The 12,884-nt window shown below is 57.1% G+C and overlaps 1 protein-coding gene across 2 annotated transcripts; it reads left to right on the top strand.

Annotated features, from left to right (window-relative positions):
• The first annotated feature begins 1,710 nt into the window (after positions 1 to 1,710).
• Positions 1,711 to 10,469, top strand: Bbc3 (BCL2 binding component 3). Of its 2 annotated transcripts, none has more exons than XM_047528914.1 (4): positions 1,711 to 1,827; positions 5,344 to 5,632; positions 6,997 to 7,187; positions 9,386 to 10,469. In XM_047528914.1, exons 2-4 carry the CDS (start codon positions 5,359 to 5,361, stop codon positions 9,500 to 9,502), a joined length of 582 nt encoding a protein of 193 aa, XP_047384870.1. In that variant the 5' UTR covers positions 1,711 to 1,827; positions 5,344 to 5,358; the 3' UTR covers positions 9,503 to 10,469. The 2 variants fall into 2 exon arrangements, with proteins under 2 accessions (XP_047384870.1, XP_047384869.1); XM_047528913.1 differs by lacking the exon at positions 1,711 to 1,827 and adding an exon at positions 2,722 to 2,984.
• The last annotated feature ends 2,415 nt before the right edge of the window (positions 10,470 to 12,884 follow it).

Genomic DNA, 12,884 nt, shown 5'->3' with positions numbered 1-12,884 from the left:
CTCCTTTTCTTCTCAGAACATTCCAGAACAGCTGGGCTGGTCTCTGACCCTGCATCTGGCAGCCTGAGGGCACTGATTGGTCAGGGTGAGAGGTACAGGTGGACCAGAACCAGCAGAGGGTAAGAGACCCCTCCTGCTGCTGGCTTCCTCAGTGCCAGGTACAGAGCAAACCCTGACATGAATTTGTTATGCTAATAACAGTGGCAAACATTTATTAGGCACTCACTGTGTGTCAGACACTGCACTAAATGACTTCCACGCATGATATCATTTAATAAGCCTAAAGCAGTATTTCTCAAATGCTTAGAACCTGATCCACAGCCAAAAATATACCTTCTTTGCAACCCCCTATGGACTCATTATATATTGATAAGTGTTTCACCAAATAAACTTTAACATCATGGTTTAATTGTGTATATGTGTGTTGCTGGAGGTTGAACCCAGTGCCACATACACAGTAGGCAAGTGATCTAACACTGAGCTACAATATCCCTAACCTTAATATATATATTTCTCCCACACCTGGGTAAGGTGGTAAATGCTGATAATCCCAGCTAATCAGGAGGCTGAGTTAGGAGTATCCTAAGTTTGAGGTCAGCCTGAGCAATTCAGTGAGGCCCTGTCTAAAAATTAAAAATATAAAGAGCTGGGGACGTAGCTGAGTTGTTAAGTGGCCCTGGGTTCAATCCTCAGTTCCATAAGTAAATAAATATGTATGTATGTATTCTGCCAGATGCAATGGCACACACCTGTAGGCCCAGCTATTAGGGAGATTGAAGCAGGAGAATTGCAAGTTCCAGGCCAGCTTTGGGAACTTAGGCAGACCCTGTCTCAAAATAAAAATAAAAAGGGCTGGAGATGTAACTCAATGGTAGAGCACTTGCCTAGCATGTGTGAGACACTGGGTTCAATCCCCAGCACCAAAAAGGAAACACACACACACACACACACACACATTCTCTATTGTATTTGACTCTGGTCAAGAGCCACTGAAGTTGCAGGTAGGAGGGTCGATCACAAAGAGTCACAGAGAAGTATTTGGGGTGATGGGAATAGTGTATCTTGACTGTGGTAGTAAGTGATTGCTTTTGTCAAAACTCATCCAACTGTACACCCCAAAAGCATTAGTTTATTTTGTATAAATATATCTCAATAAACATGAATAAAAACAGTAAGATTGGGCATGGGAAGTAGCTCCGAGTACAGGGCTTGCCTGGGGTGCTTGAGTTTGTGGGTGTCATCCCCAGCACACAAACCAAAAAATGCTGGCAGAAAGGAAGGGGATGGATGAATGAAGGGGAGGGGCAAGGAGGGAGAAAGGCTGAATTAGTCCCTGAGGTTTAAAATAGGGCCATTTCAGGTTGGGTGTGGAATTCCTGGCTCTTTGGGGCTAAGGATTTGACCCTAAAGGAGGCCAAGTCTGGGACCCTGACAATCTTGCTTTTGCTCAGGTCTGTCTGACATTGTTTCTCAGCCAGCCCAGTGCGGGGCATTCAGAGGTGACTCACTAGCCAGGTGACTTGGTTTGGGTGAAACCCAGAGGGAATGGAAAGTGTAGATGAGACAGAAGTCCAGAAGCCTGGGGGAGGGAAGGTCACCAAGTCACAGCAGGGGAGGGAAGTTATGCTGAGAAACTGAAAAGGAAAAGGGAACCAAGAGCCGCAAGAGACAGGATGGAATGGGGTGCAGGGTCTGCCCGGGCATGTCCAGGTGCCCAGGGCTTCCTCCTCCCCACAGAGCCACTGCCAGATTCACGGGAGCGTGCCCAGGTGTGCATGCTTGGGAGTGTGTCCTGTCAGTGGGTCAGGTAGCAGGAACCTGTCACAGGTGTGTGCGACTTTGTGACTGCATGTAGGGCGTGGGTTTCTTCTGTGTCTGATTCGTGCCTCTGAGGGTCAGTTTCTGACGCCTTCAGTGTTTTGTCCTGTGTACTGGTGTGGATGGGCTTGTGGGTGTCCTTGTGAGGGTGTGGTTTGGGTCAGGCTATGTGTCCAGGTGTCTAAGTGACAGGTGTGTGTGGGGGGGGGAGACCTGTGTCCAGCCGTGCCTGTCGTGCGTGTCAGGAACCTTCCTGACACTCCTTCAGCTTGGCTCATGTCTGGTGGAACTAGTGTGTGGCTGCAGGTGTGCTCAGTGGGGATGTTTGTGAACACAGTTTGTGGGTCTGGGTGCACACAGTGTGAGTGCCTAGACAGTACAACTATGCGTTCCCTGCGAATTCTGCCAGGCTATGTGTCCGGGTGACCCTGTCTGGGCGAGTCTGCGTGTGTTTCCCCTCCGGGTCTGGGCACCCATGCCCTGTCCTGTGTGTGCATTTGAGCCTGTGGCTATCTGTCCCAGTCTCTGTCCTCATGGCCTGTCAGCACGTGACTTTGTGTACCCCTGAGTCTAGGCTGTCAGTTTGCCTGTACGTCCCGGGGTGTGCATCTGCAGGTTCCAGTCAGTGTGTCAGCGTGTCAGTGTGTCCAGCTGTCCCGTGGAGGCGTCCCCCACCGGCGCGCCTCCTCGCCCGGGGCCAGGCCGTGCCCCGCCCCTGGCTGCAGGGAAACCCCCCGCGCGGAGGTAGGGGGCGCGGCGCGCGCCTGCAAGTCCCGACTTGTCCGCGGCGGCGGGCGGGCCCGTGGCGTCACGCGGGGGCGGGGCGTGGGACCCGCCGGGCGGGGGCGGGGCGGGGCGGGGCGGGGCGGGGCGGGGCGGCCGCGGATCCGCCGGGCGGCCAGAGACTCCGCGCGAACCACATGCGAGCGGGCGCCTAGCGGCGGTGGCGGCGGCAACACTAGCGAGATCAGCAGCGGCGGCCACGACGCGGACGCGCCTGCGGCCCGAGCAGCAGCAGCAACAGCAGCCGCCACTGCAGTTAGAGTGGCGGCAGCAGGAATAACAGCAGCAGCCGCCGCAGCGAGCGGCGCTCGGCGGGCGCGCCCTCCTCAAGGAAGCCGCCCGTCCCACATCACCGCCCCCTCCGGCGTGTTCATGCCCCCGGGGTGAGTGTGCGCACCCCGAGTCCCACCGTGGGCCATCGGCAGGCCGGGTGGGCTCCCTGGAGGAGGTGACGGGAGTGCACTCGGAGAGCAGTGCGGGCACCCTACATCCCCACGCCGGGCCTGCCCCGACTTTCAGCGGGCACCTTGGCGGGGGTCGCCCGGCGGGAAGCACTCGGGCAGGCGGGGGCAGGGTCTGGGCGCACAGGTGCCTCAGCGGTCTGGCGGGTTTGTTTACAAACAATGGGGTGCAGGCTCGGCAGCGCCCCCTGGTGGCCATGCGGCCCGGGGACGAGCGGCGACCCCAGGTTGCCCCAGCCCCCGGGGTCCGGGGGGGGGGCGGGGGGCGTCACCGAGGGGCGGCCACACCCAGGGCGCGCGCCCGCTGGGGGCGGCGACAGGGGGCGGCTCGCGGGCCGCGGAGTCTGCGGCTCCTGCGGGCGGGGGCTGCGCCCCAGCAACAGCCGGTTATTGGCCCCGCGCTCGCCTGGCGGGCGGGGCAGGCGCACGTGGCGGCGGTGGGGGGGGCCTGACAGCGGAGGGGGCGTCTGGGACTGCCGTGGATCGCGCGTGTGCGGGGTTGTGGATCTGCAGGTGTCTCGCCTGGGTGTGTGCGCGTGTCTGGCTCCGAGTTTGTGCTGGGGGCCGCAGGGAGTGGTTGTGTCAATCCAGAGGAATGTTGGGATTTGTGACCCGTCGGGGTGTATGCGTGAGTCCCCGCGTATGTGTGTGTGGGCTTCCGTGTGCGGGGTGGGGTGTACCTGTGTGTTTCTGGGAGAGTTGTCTGCGTGTGCTGTTTCAGAGTGATCCTGTGGGTCTCTTGCCTGTGCGTGCTAGGTGTGTAGTTGTGATGTGTTTGTGTTGCTTGAATGGGCTGTTTGTGTTTAGATGTGTGTCCTGCCTGAGTGTGTGCCTGTGTGTCTCAGCTGAATGTGTGCCTGTGTGTTTTGTCTGTGGCTGTCTCTGTGTGTATCTCCGGGGCATGTGTCCCTGCCCAGCGTTTGTGAAGGTCTGTCTGCGGAATAGCAATGTCTGTTTTCTGTCCAGGTGTCTGAGTTCTGCACGTTGTGTGTACTGGGGGTTGTCTCCGTCTGTGTTTGGCTTGTGTGTCTGGCGTCAGTGTCTGGGAATTGAAGACCGAGGCTCTGTGGGGTCTATGCGGTGCAGTCGGTGGGTGTTGCTGGCAGCCTGTCTGATCCCTGAGTGTGTGTGTGTGTGTGTGTGTGTGTGTTCGTGTGGGTATGCGCACGCCTGTTGGGTCTGAGGGGCTTGTCACTGTGATCGGCTGGCTCATGTGTGTCATGTGGCTGCGTGTGTGTAGTGTTTATGTCAGTCACGTGAGACCAGTGTTTTCTGTGGGTGCTGCTGGTGTGTGTGCTGCTGGGCTGTGCGGGACTGGAGTTAGCTTCCGTGTGTTGTGTGTTGCTCACAGTTGAGGGTGCTCTGGGGTTGTGAGAGGAGGGCGAGCTGATGTTTGCTGTTCTGGTGGCCTGTGTGTTGACACCGGGATGTATGGTGATGCATCGGTTCTGATGACATGTGTGTCTGATTTACATGTGTCCTGGGGATGAGAGTTAGTGACATTCTGATGTATTTGGGGGGCGCTGATGTGTGAGTCTTAAGGTGTGCAGGTCTTGGGGGTGTGTCTGTGTGTGTGGAGAGGGACATGTTGGGGACTTGTAGTAGCACTGCGTGTGGTGTGTGTTTCTGCCAGTGCTTGTGATGCTGCATTGTGTGTGTGTCCCTGGGTATATCCACAGTGGTGGGTCCCTGTGTGTGGTTGTTTGTGTGTCCGTGGTCTGTGTGTATGTGCATGCCTGTGTTGTGGTCAGTGTGTGGGGTGTCTCCTGTGTTCTGAGAGGGACAGCCTGAGACAGCGGGGGCAGGCTGACGGGTTCTGTGTGAGTCCTGTGTCAGTGTTGTGTGCCCTTCACACACACCCTCACCCACCTTCCCAACACTCCTCTCCATCTGGGACTTGTGTGACCCTTGTGTGTGTCTTGGGACCCTCGCTGCCCCGTGTGTGTGCCGTCACTGTGTTGGGAAAGTTGTCCCCACCAGCCCGTGCCCTGTGTGAGTCCCAGCTAGAGTGAGTTTGGGGCCGTTGCAGCCCTCAGATCACAACACAGATCCACACACTCCGTCCCTCCTGTGCGCCCATCACCATGTGCATGGGGGGCTGTCCTGATGGGCCGGCACCGGGTCATCCCCTAGTTGGGTGTGTCTTGTGGGGCCATCACTCCCTCCTGTCACACACACCTCCTTTCCCTCCATCCGCGTCGTGTGACCCCCTGGGGTAGGGTGTATGCGTCCTGGAGCCCTGACCCCCTGCACTTCCCGCTGACCTCCCGGTGTCCTGCAGGCCCCAGGGAGCGCCATGGCCCGTGCACGCCAGGAGGGCAGCTCTCCGGAGCCCGTAGAGGGCCTGGCCCGCGACGGCCCGCGCCCCTTCCCGCTTGGTCGCCTGGTGCCCTCGGCTGTGTCCTGTGGCCTCTGCGAGCCCGGCCTGCCCGCCGCCCCCGCCGCCCCTGCCCTGCTGCCCGCTGCCTACCTCTGCGCCCCCACCGCCCCGCCCGCCGTCACCGCCGCCCTGGGGGGCCCCCGCTGGCCTGGGGGTCCCCGCAGCCGGCCCCGAGGCCCGCGCCCGGACGGTGAGTGCCCCCACACCCGGGTTGATGGGAGCCAGGAAAACAGGGTCCTAGAGACTCAGAGAAACTGGAGTGGGAGCGGAGGGGGTGGTGGTGAGGAGCAGGGCCACTGGGAGGGTGTGGCCAGTGTGGTCTTTTGTGTTGTAAGAAGCAGGAAGACGGAGTGGGAGGCCGAGGATGGAGGGGGAGGTCGGGTGGGAAGTCCCTCCTGGAATCTGACTGCAGTCCCCGTCTTGCAGCCCACGGTCTCTTCTCTTTTCCGGGCCTCGGGCAACAGCTGTTTCGCAGCTCCCCTCCCCCAGCCTGGGTCCCCTGACCCCTGAGGATTACAGTGGGAAGAAGTGTGGGCCGAGCGGGAGGGCTGACACCTCTGGACTTTGGGGAGGGGTCGCGGGGCCTTTTGCCTTTATTTGCATCTCTTTGGCCAGAGCGGGCCCTCTCCGCAGTCTCCGCGGAGGACGGGGAGGGGGAGGGGCCATTGTGATGGGAAAGTCCCCTTGGGGAGAGGGCGAGTCTCGGGGAGGGAAGGGTTAAAGGTCCCCTGCCTGATGGGCCGTTAACCCCGTGGTGCCCGGCAGGGGGAACGGTTGTCCTGGCTTCCCCTCCCATCCCCCATCCCGTCCCTGGAGCCCCAGGATGTGAGGAGAGAGAAAACTTCCCAAGCTCAGTTCCTGGCGGCGGGGCGGGGACCCCCGAATTCAAGACAAGAGTAACAGACGTGAAACTGAGGCCCTGGTTTTAGACTTTAGGAAACCCTCATGCCAGGACCCGGTGTGACACGAGGGAGGGACTCCGAGGAGCTCAGAAGGGGGTGGGGCAGGAAGGCATCTCCCGTATCCCAACCCCCCCGGGCCGTGCTCTCTGGCAGCCACAGTCTGGCCTTCTGGTCTCCAGGCCTCTGCCACATCCGGGGGTGTGGCCTCACTGTGGTTGGACACGAGAGGGCAGGAGACCTGAGGCTTGTGACTCTGGGTGGGGTCAGTCGCTGTATCCCTGTGTGACCTTGGGCCGCTTTGCAGGGTGGGCCTCAGTTTCCCTATGTGTCCAATATCGCAGGCAAGATTTGGCCTTGTTTTGGTACTTAGGTCGGATGAGAGGAAGGACTTCCAGGCTGACATGGCATTGGGGAAATAGCGGGCCAGACAGGTGACCCCAGGGGAGCCGCCTCCTTAGGTCCTCTTCTGGCTTTCTAGGGGATGGGAGGTGAGAAATCTGTTCGCAGGGAGGAAAAATAAATCTCTAGAAATAAGAGGAGAGCAGAGAAGAAACCAGGGAAAGGGAGCAGGCCCTGGCCACCTGGGTTCCTCAGGACACCTCAGGGCCCGGTGGGGTGGCAGGTGATGACCACGCCCCTCTGCCTCTCCCAGGTCCTCAGCCATCCCTTTCACCCGCCGAGCAGCACCTAGAGTCGCCCGTGCCCAGCGCCCCGGAGGCCCTGGCGGGCGGTCCCACCCAGGCGGCCCCTGGGGTCCGGGGGGAGGAGGAACAGTGGGCCCGTGAGATCGGGGCCCAGCTGCGGCGGATGGCGGACGACCTCAACGCGCAGTACGAGCGGCGGGTGAGTGCGGGGGAGGGGCGGACGGCAGGTGGGACTTCCCGCCGCGGGAGGGGGCCGCGGGCGCCCCCGCCAGATGTGCGGCAGCTGCTGCCCCGCGCGGCGGGGTCGCGCCGGGGACAGGCAGGTGGGGGGCGGGGCGCTGTGCCCGCGGAGCCGCTGTGGGCCGGGCAGGGCCGAGGCCGCCGCGAGAACCACGACGCGCCGTGGCCCGCGGCCGCGGGGACTGAGGGCGGCGCTGGGCGCAGCGGCTCCTATATCCCGGGCTATTTATAGCCGGTGAGTCAGCAGCGGCGCGGCGGCCGCGCCCGCCCCTCCCTCCGCCCCTCCACCCCGCCTCCCTCCGCGCTCCGCGCTCCCGCGGTCGCGCGCGCCCGCCCCGCCCCGCCCCGCCCCGCCCGGCCCCGCCCCGCTGGCCCGCGGCGCGGCCTCTAGAAGGAAAAGCCGGCGGCCCGCAGCACCGCAGCCAGCTCAGCTCAGTCCGAACATCACACCTGCAGTGTTGGCTTGCGGAAAAGACAAGCAAAACAAAAAATGCCCGCGTTGTGAGGCCCCTCCCCGATCCCGTCCCCGCCCCCCTTGCAAAGGAGACCTCAAGGCCTTGGCTCAGTGGAGCCCTCGCCTAACCTGTGAGGCCCTGGGTTGCATTCCAGCCCAGGAATAAAGCAGCAGCAGCAACAACAACAAAAAACAAAGGAGACCTCACTCCCCTGCAGGTGGGGATTCCTTCCCAACATCCAAGGCCAGAATCAGTTCTTTAGGATAGTGGGGCTTTCTCCCTTAACAGTCTCGACATCGTCTGGGTTCCTTTCCAAACTGCTCCCCCATCATACTTGAGAGTCATCCATACTGGCAAAGGTGTGTTCCTCTTTTTCTCACTACTACAAAGTAGTATCCATAGAATCAACAAAATATCCCGATTCATTTTCTCACTAGTGAATATTTAGGATACATGATTAAATACATTTTACTTATCTTCTCTCCCCAAAGATGCACACCTTCAGGTGCACCTAGGTGCAGGTATCTCCATAGGGAATACCTGTGTGCCCTGTGCCCCTCCCCAGGCAGGCTTACTAGGGAACTGCCAGCTTGCTCACCAAGGTGGTTGGTGCCCATGGCAGTGTGACAGTGGCAGGGTTTATAACCTGGCCCCTTTGCCACCTTTTCCTGGTGCAGGAGTTGGGAGTGTTGCTCAGGCAGGGGCTGGTCCCAGGCATCTGCTGCCAGGTGCTTGCCAGGATCATTAGGATCACCTAACTGACCTTCCTTAAAGTGAGTCTGTCCTTTCCTCTGCCTCAGAGGAGATGAGGTCAGGCAGGCCCTGCGTAGCCATGCGCTGGACAGAGGGGCAGAGAACACTGGAGCTACTCAGACATTTTTAGTACTGCCTTTCGTGTTTACCAGGAGTACAGGGAGTCTCCAGCATTTTGGAGTCCTAGGGGCCATCCCACATCTTTAATCTGCCTCCAGGGAGAGAGAAGGCAAGGGTTTCTCTGAGTTCACAATCAACCTGGCTTTGCCTAAAAGTACTTCACACAGCCCCAACAGGTGGTGGTGAAGTGTTCCCTGTTCTCCTCCCATTGATTCTAGAATTGCTGAGGCTATTCTCTGTTCCCTGTTCCCTTCACTCTTTCCAGCCAGCTTTTTTCCCCCATGGTACTGGGGATGGAACCCAGGGTTTCCCACATATTTGCTAAGCAAGCGCTGTACCACTGAGCCACACCCCAGCCCATTTTCTTATTTCGAGACAGGGTCTGCCTAAGTCACTCAGGCTGGCCTCGAACTTTCAGTTTTCCTGCCTCAGCTTCACTGGAATCACAGGCGTGGCCACCACGCCCTGCTTCATCTTGCCAGACTTTAAGGGGAGGGTAGGAGACATTGCAATGTAGCCCAGTCCCTCAGCCCCTGAGTGACATTCCCACCTGAGAAACAGGGAGGGGAGGGCTGGTCACAGCTAATGTGCTGAGCACTTGTTTAGTGCCAGGCAGGTTCTGTGCTGTGGGAATTCTGTCCACATCCTCTCCCTCCTGGTTTCACATCCTACCTGAGGATGTGACATCCTGTCTGGGGATGGGAGGACAAGGGTCAGTGAGTGGAGGAGCTGGAAAGGGCTGGTGACGGGGTGGCCTCCTTCGCCTGGATTGCCCACTCCCTTGTCACCACACAGGTCATGCTAACTTCCCTTCTCTCCCTTTTCCTAGAGACAAGAGGAACGGCAGCGACACCGCCCCTCACCATGGAGGGTCTTGTACAATCTCATCATGGGACTCCTGCCCTTACCGAGGGGCCATGGAGCCCCAGAAATGGAGCCCAATTAGGTGCCTGCACCCGCCCGGTGGACGTGGGGGACTTGGGGGGCAGGATCCTCCCACCTCCTGACGCCCTGGCCAGCGCGGGGGACTTTTTCTGCACCATGTAGCATACTGGACTACCAGCCCTGCCTGTCCCAGGGGCGGGCTTGGCAGCCACTCCAGCCCCGGCCCAGCCTGGGTGCAGTGATGGAGAAGTGGACTCCTGGGCCCCTGGCACCACAGCCAGGGGAAGGAGGGCTGAAGGACTCAGCATCTGAAGGCGGCGGTGACTGAGGGGGTGGGGACTGAGCCACTTGCCTCTGCCGCCCATCACCATCTCAGGAAAGGCTGCTGGTGCTGGCTGCCCGTTCCAGCTGCAGGGGGGACGCTGGGGGCCTCCCCAGTGCTCCTTCACTTTGGGTCTGACCTAGGCCCCTGGTGCTTCCCCCCCTCCTCTTGGGGAGGGGGCCCATGAAGAGCAAATGAGCCAAACGTGACCACTAGCCTCCTGGAGCCAGAGAATGGGGTGTGTCTGATGGCCTCCCCAGCCTAGCGCCCAGCCATCTTCCCTGAGCCGGCCGGCGGGTGGCGGGCTCGCCTGCCTCACCTTCATCTGGGGGTGGCCAGGAGGGGCCCAGACTGTGAATCCTGTGCTCTGCCCATGACCACCCCTGTCCCCATCAATCCCATTGCATAGGTTTAGAGAGAGCACGTGTGACCACTGGTGTTCATTTGGGGGGTGGGAGACTTTGGCAGAAGCCGCCCCAGCCTTAGTCCCCAGGGCCAAGCGCTGGGGGGTAGTCGGGGAGTCAGGGAGGGGGGGAATCTCAGAAAAGGGAGGAGTCTGGGAGCGGGGAGGGATGGCCCAGCCTGTAAAATACTGTATATGCGCTGCTGTAGATACCGGAATGAATTTTCTGTACATGTTTGGTTAATTTTTTTTGTACATGATTTTTGTATGTTTCCTTTTCAATAAAATCAGATTGGAACAGTGGATACTCTTTCTGCTCGCCTTCCCCATAGCCCAACCTTAGACACTGTGCCATCACCTGAGAGTTGGAAGAACAGGTGTCCCAGGTCAGGGCAGCTGCAGTCAAAAGACTGAGTGTGGCTCCAGGGAGCCCGCTGGGCATGCGCCCCTGCAACCCTGCCCAGCTCCCGCCGAGCAGAGCCTCTGAGGGCAGGGGCTGCGTGTTTCACCCTCATTCGTTCCCACCGGATAAAGGGTGTTGTAGGGGCTTGGAATTTATTGAATAGATTAATGACCCATAATTTATTCAGAAGCTGTCCTAAGTGCTGGGACATGTTGGTCATGAGACAGACCTTTTCCAGGCCCCCAGGGAGGTGGAAGGTGACATCCAGCCAGGCACTATGTTCAGTCTTAGGCTGCCTCTCTGTGCACCTCCAACTAAGACCAGAGCACAGCTGCTCTACACAGCTGCCCTAAGGCCTTGCACACCATGGGCAGAAGCTGGTGTCACATTAATGTTAGAAAGGAAAGCTCTTGGCCCAGACTTGGTGGCACATAACTGTAACCCACAGACTTGGGAGGCTGAGGCAAGAGGATAGTAAGTTCAAAGTCAACCTCAGCAACTCAGTGAGGTGCTAGCAACTCAGCGAGATCCTGACTCTAAATAAAATATAAAAAAAGGGTTGGGTATGTGGTTCAGTGGTGGAGTGACCACCTGTTCAATCCCCGGTACCAAAAAAAAAAATCTAAGATATAATTAAAAACCAAATGATAAATTTTTGTTTATTTTGTGATACTGGAACCCTAGGATAATTGAAATTCTAGAAATTATTCAAGTAATCCAAGAGAAGGCAGGATGTGGCAAATAGGAACAAAAACGGGACAAGTGGAAAGATAAGTGAATGAATTTGGGGTTTGCCCAAGCTGAACCATACCAATACTTCATGAAGCATCACTAGAAAGGGCAGGCAGCTGGGGCTGGGGGACAGGCTGCGTCCTCTTCCAGGACAGGAGCCTGTCCCAGCTGAGGGCCTAGTAGGGCTCTGCTGCCTGACAGGCTGGGTGTGAGCGCCCACTGTGTGGCCTCAGGCCCTGGCTGTACCTGTGAAGCAAGAAGGTGGACCTAAGGAACGGACCTACGGAACGATGAACAGCCTGGGCCTGCTGTCATTTTCCACTTGCATTTATTCTCACCATTATTTGTTGCTTTCTCCTGCTCACTGCAGTCCACCGCTGCACAGCAGACCACACTTACCCATGGACCCCCCCACATTCCAAGACCCCCAGCAGATGCCTAAACCCACAGGTAGTAAATTATGAATTAGGTACAGTAATAGATTCAAAAAATAACTAATAGAACAATTATAACAATAAACTAATAAAATTGCCAGCATCACTGCTCCTACACTTCAGGGTTATTAAGTAAAATCTGACTTGAACATAAGCACCAAGATTCTAAGGCAGTAGATCTGATAACTAAGATGGCTACTGAAGGATGATTGGTGGGTGGCATATACAGTGTGAATATGCAATAACATTTGCTTTAAAAGGTTGTATAAAAACCAGGTGTGGTAGTACACACTGCACACCTGTAATCCCAGCAACTCAGGAGACTGGAGCAGGAGGATCACATATTTGAAGCCAGACTCAGTATCTTTTTTTTTTTTTTTTTTTCTTTTTGCGGTACTGGGGATTGAACTCAGGGTCTTGTGCTTGCAAGGCAAGCACTCTACCAGCTGAGCGATCTCCCCGGCCCCAGACTCAGTATCTTGACAAGACCCTGTCTCAAAAAATTAAAAAGGGCTGGGGATGTGGCTCAGTGGCTGGGCACCCCTGTTGTAATTTTGCATCTTTGCCTTGTAGTTCCCACACCTACTGGGGATTGGACCCAAGGACACTTACCACTGAGCTTCATCCCAGCCCTTTTTATTTTTTGAGACAGGGTTTCACCAGTTGTCTAGGACACCATCAAATTTGCAATCCTCCTGATTTAAAAAAAAAAAAAAAAAAAAAAAAGTATAGATTTCTAAGAAATTAAGAGGGGGGAAAAAAGGCTGTAAATCCCAGCAGCTCAGGAGGCTGAGGCAGGAAGATCTTGAGTTCACAGCCGGCCTCAGCAACAGCAAGGCACCAAGCAACTCAGTGAGACCCTGTCTCTAAATAAAATACAAGATAGGGCTGGGGATGTGGCTCAGTGGTCGAGTGCCCCCGAGTTCAATCCCTGTACCAGTCCTCCTAAAAAAAAAAAAAGAAAAAAAAAAAAAAGAAAAAAAAAATGAGGAAAAAGGGGATTCTTTAAAAAAAAAAAATTTCTCCAGAGAATTAAGTCTTAAGTCTGTAATAATTTATCTAAAAACAAAACAAAAACCCTTCTCCATTTGTTTACCATTTCCAGTGATCTTTAACCCATCTTGGTTTCCAGTTCTCTCTAGTTATTTC

The sequence above is a fragment of the Sciurus carolinensis genome, chromosome 16 (assembly GCF_902686445.1).
Source record: "Sciurus carolinensis chromosome 16, mSciCar1.2, whole genome shotgun sequence".
NCBI classification, from domain to species: domain Eukaryota; kingdom Metazoa; phylum Chordata; class Mammalia; order Rodentia; family Sciuridae; genus Sciurus; species Sciurus carolinensis.
Note: the sequence above shows the minus strand (reverse complement) of the source record. Positions and strands in the feature narration are given on the sequence as shown.

Bases quoted from the DNA above. Each gene is read 5' to 3' on its own strand.
- Bbc3 (XM_047528914.1), top strand. From the start codon at position 5,359: ATGGCCCGTGCACGCCAGGAGGGCAGCTCTCCGGAGCCCGTAGAGGGC. The intron at 5,633-6,996 runs GTGAGTGCCCCC...TGCCTCTCCCAG, and splicing joins CCGAGGCCCGCGCCCGGACG to GTCCTCAGCCATCCCTTTCA. The intron at 7,188-9,385 runs GTGAGTGCGGGG...CCCTTTTCCTAG, and splicing joins ACGCGCAGTACGAGCGGCGG to AGACAAGAGGAACGGCAGCG.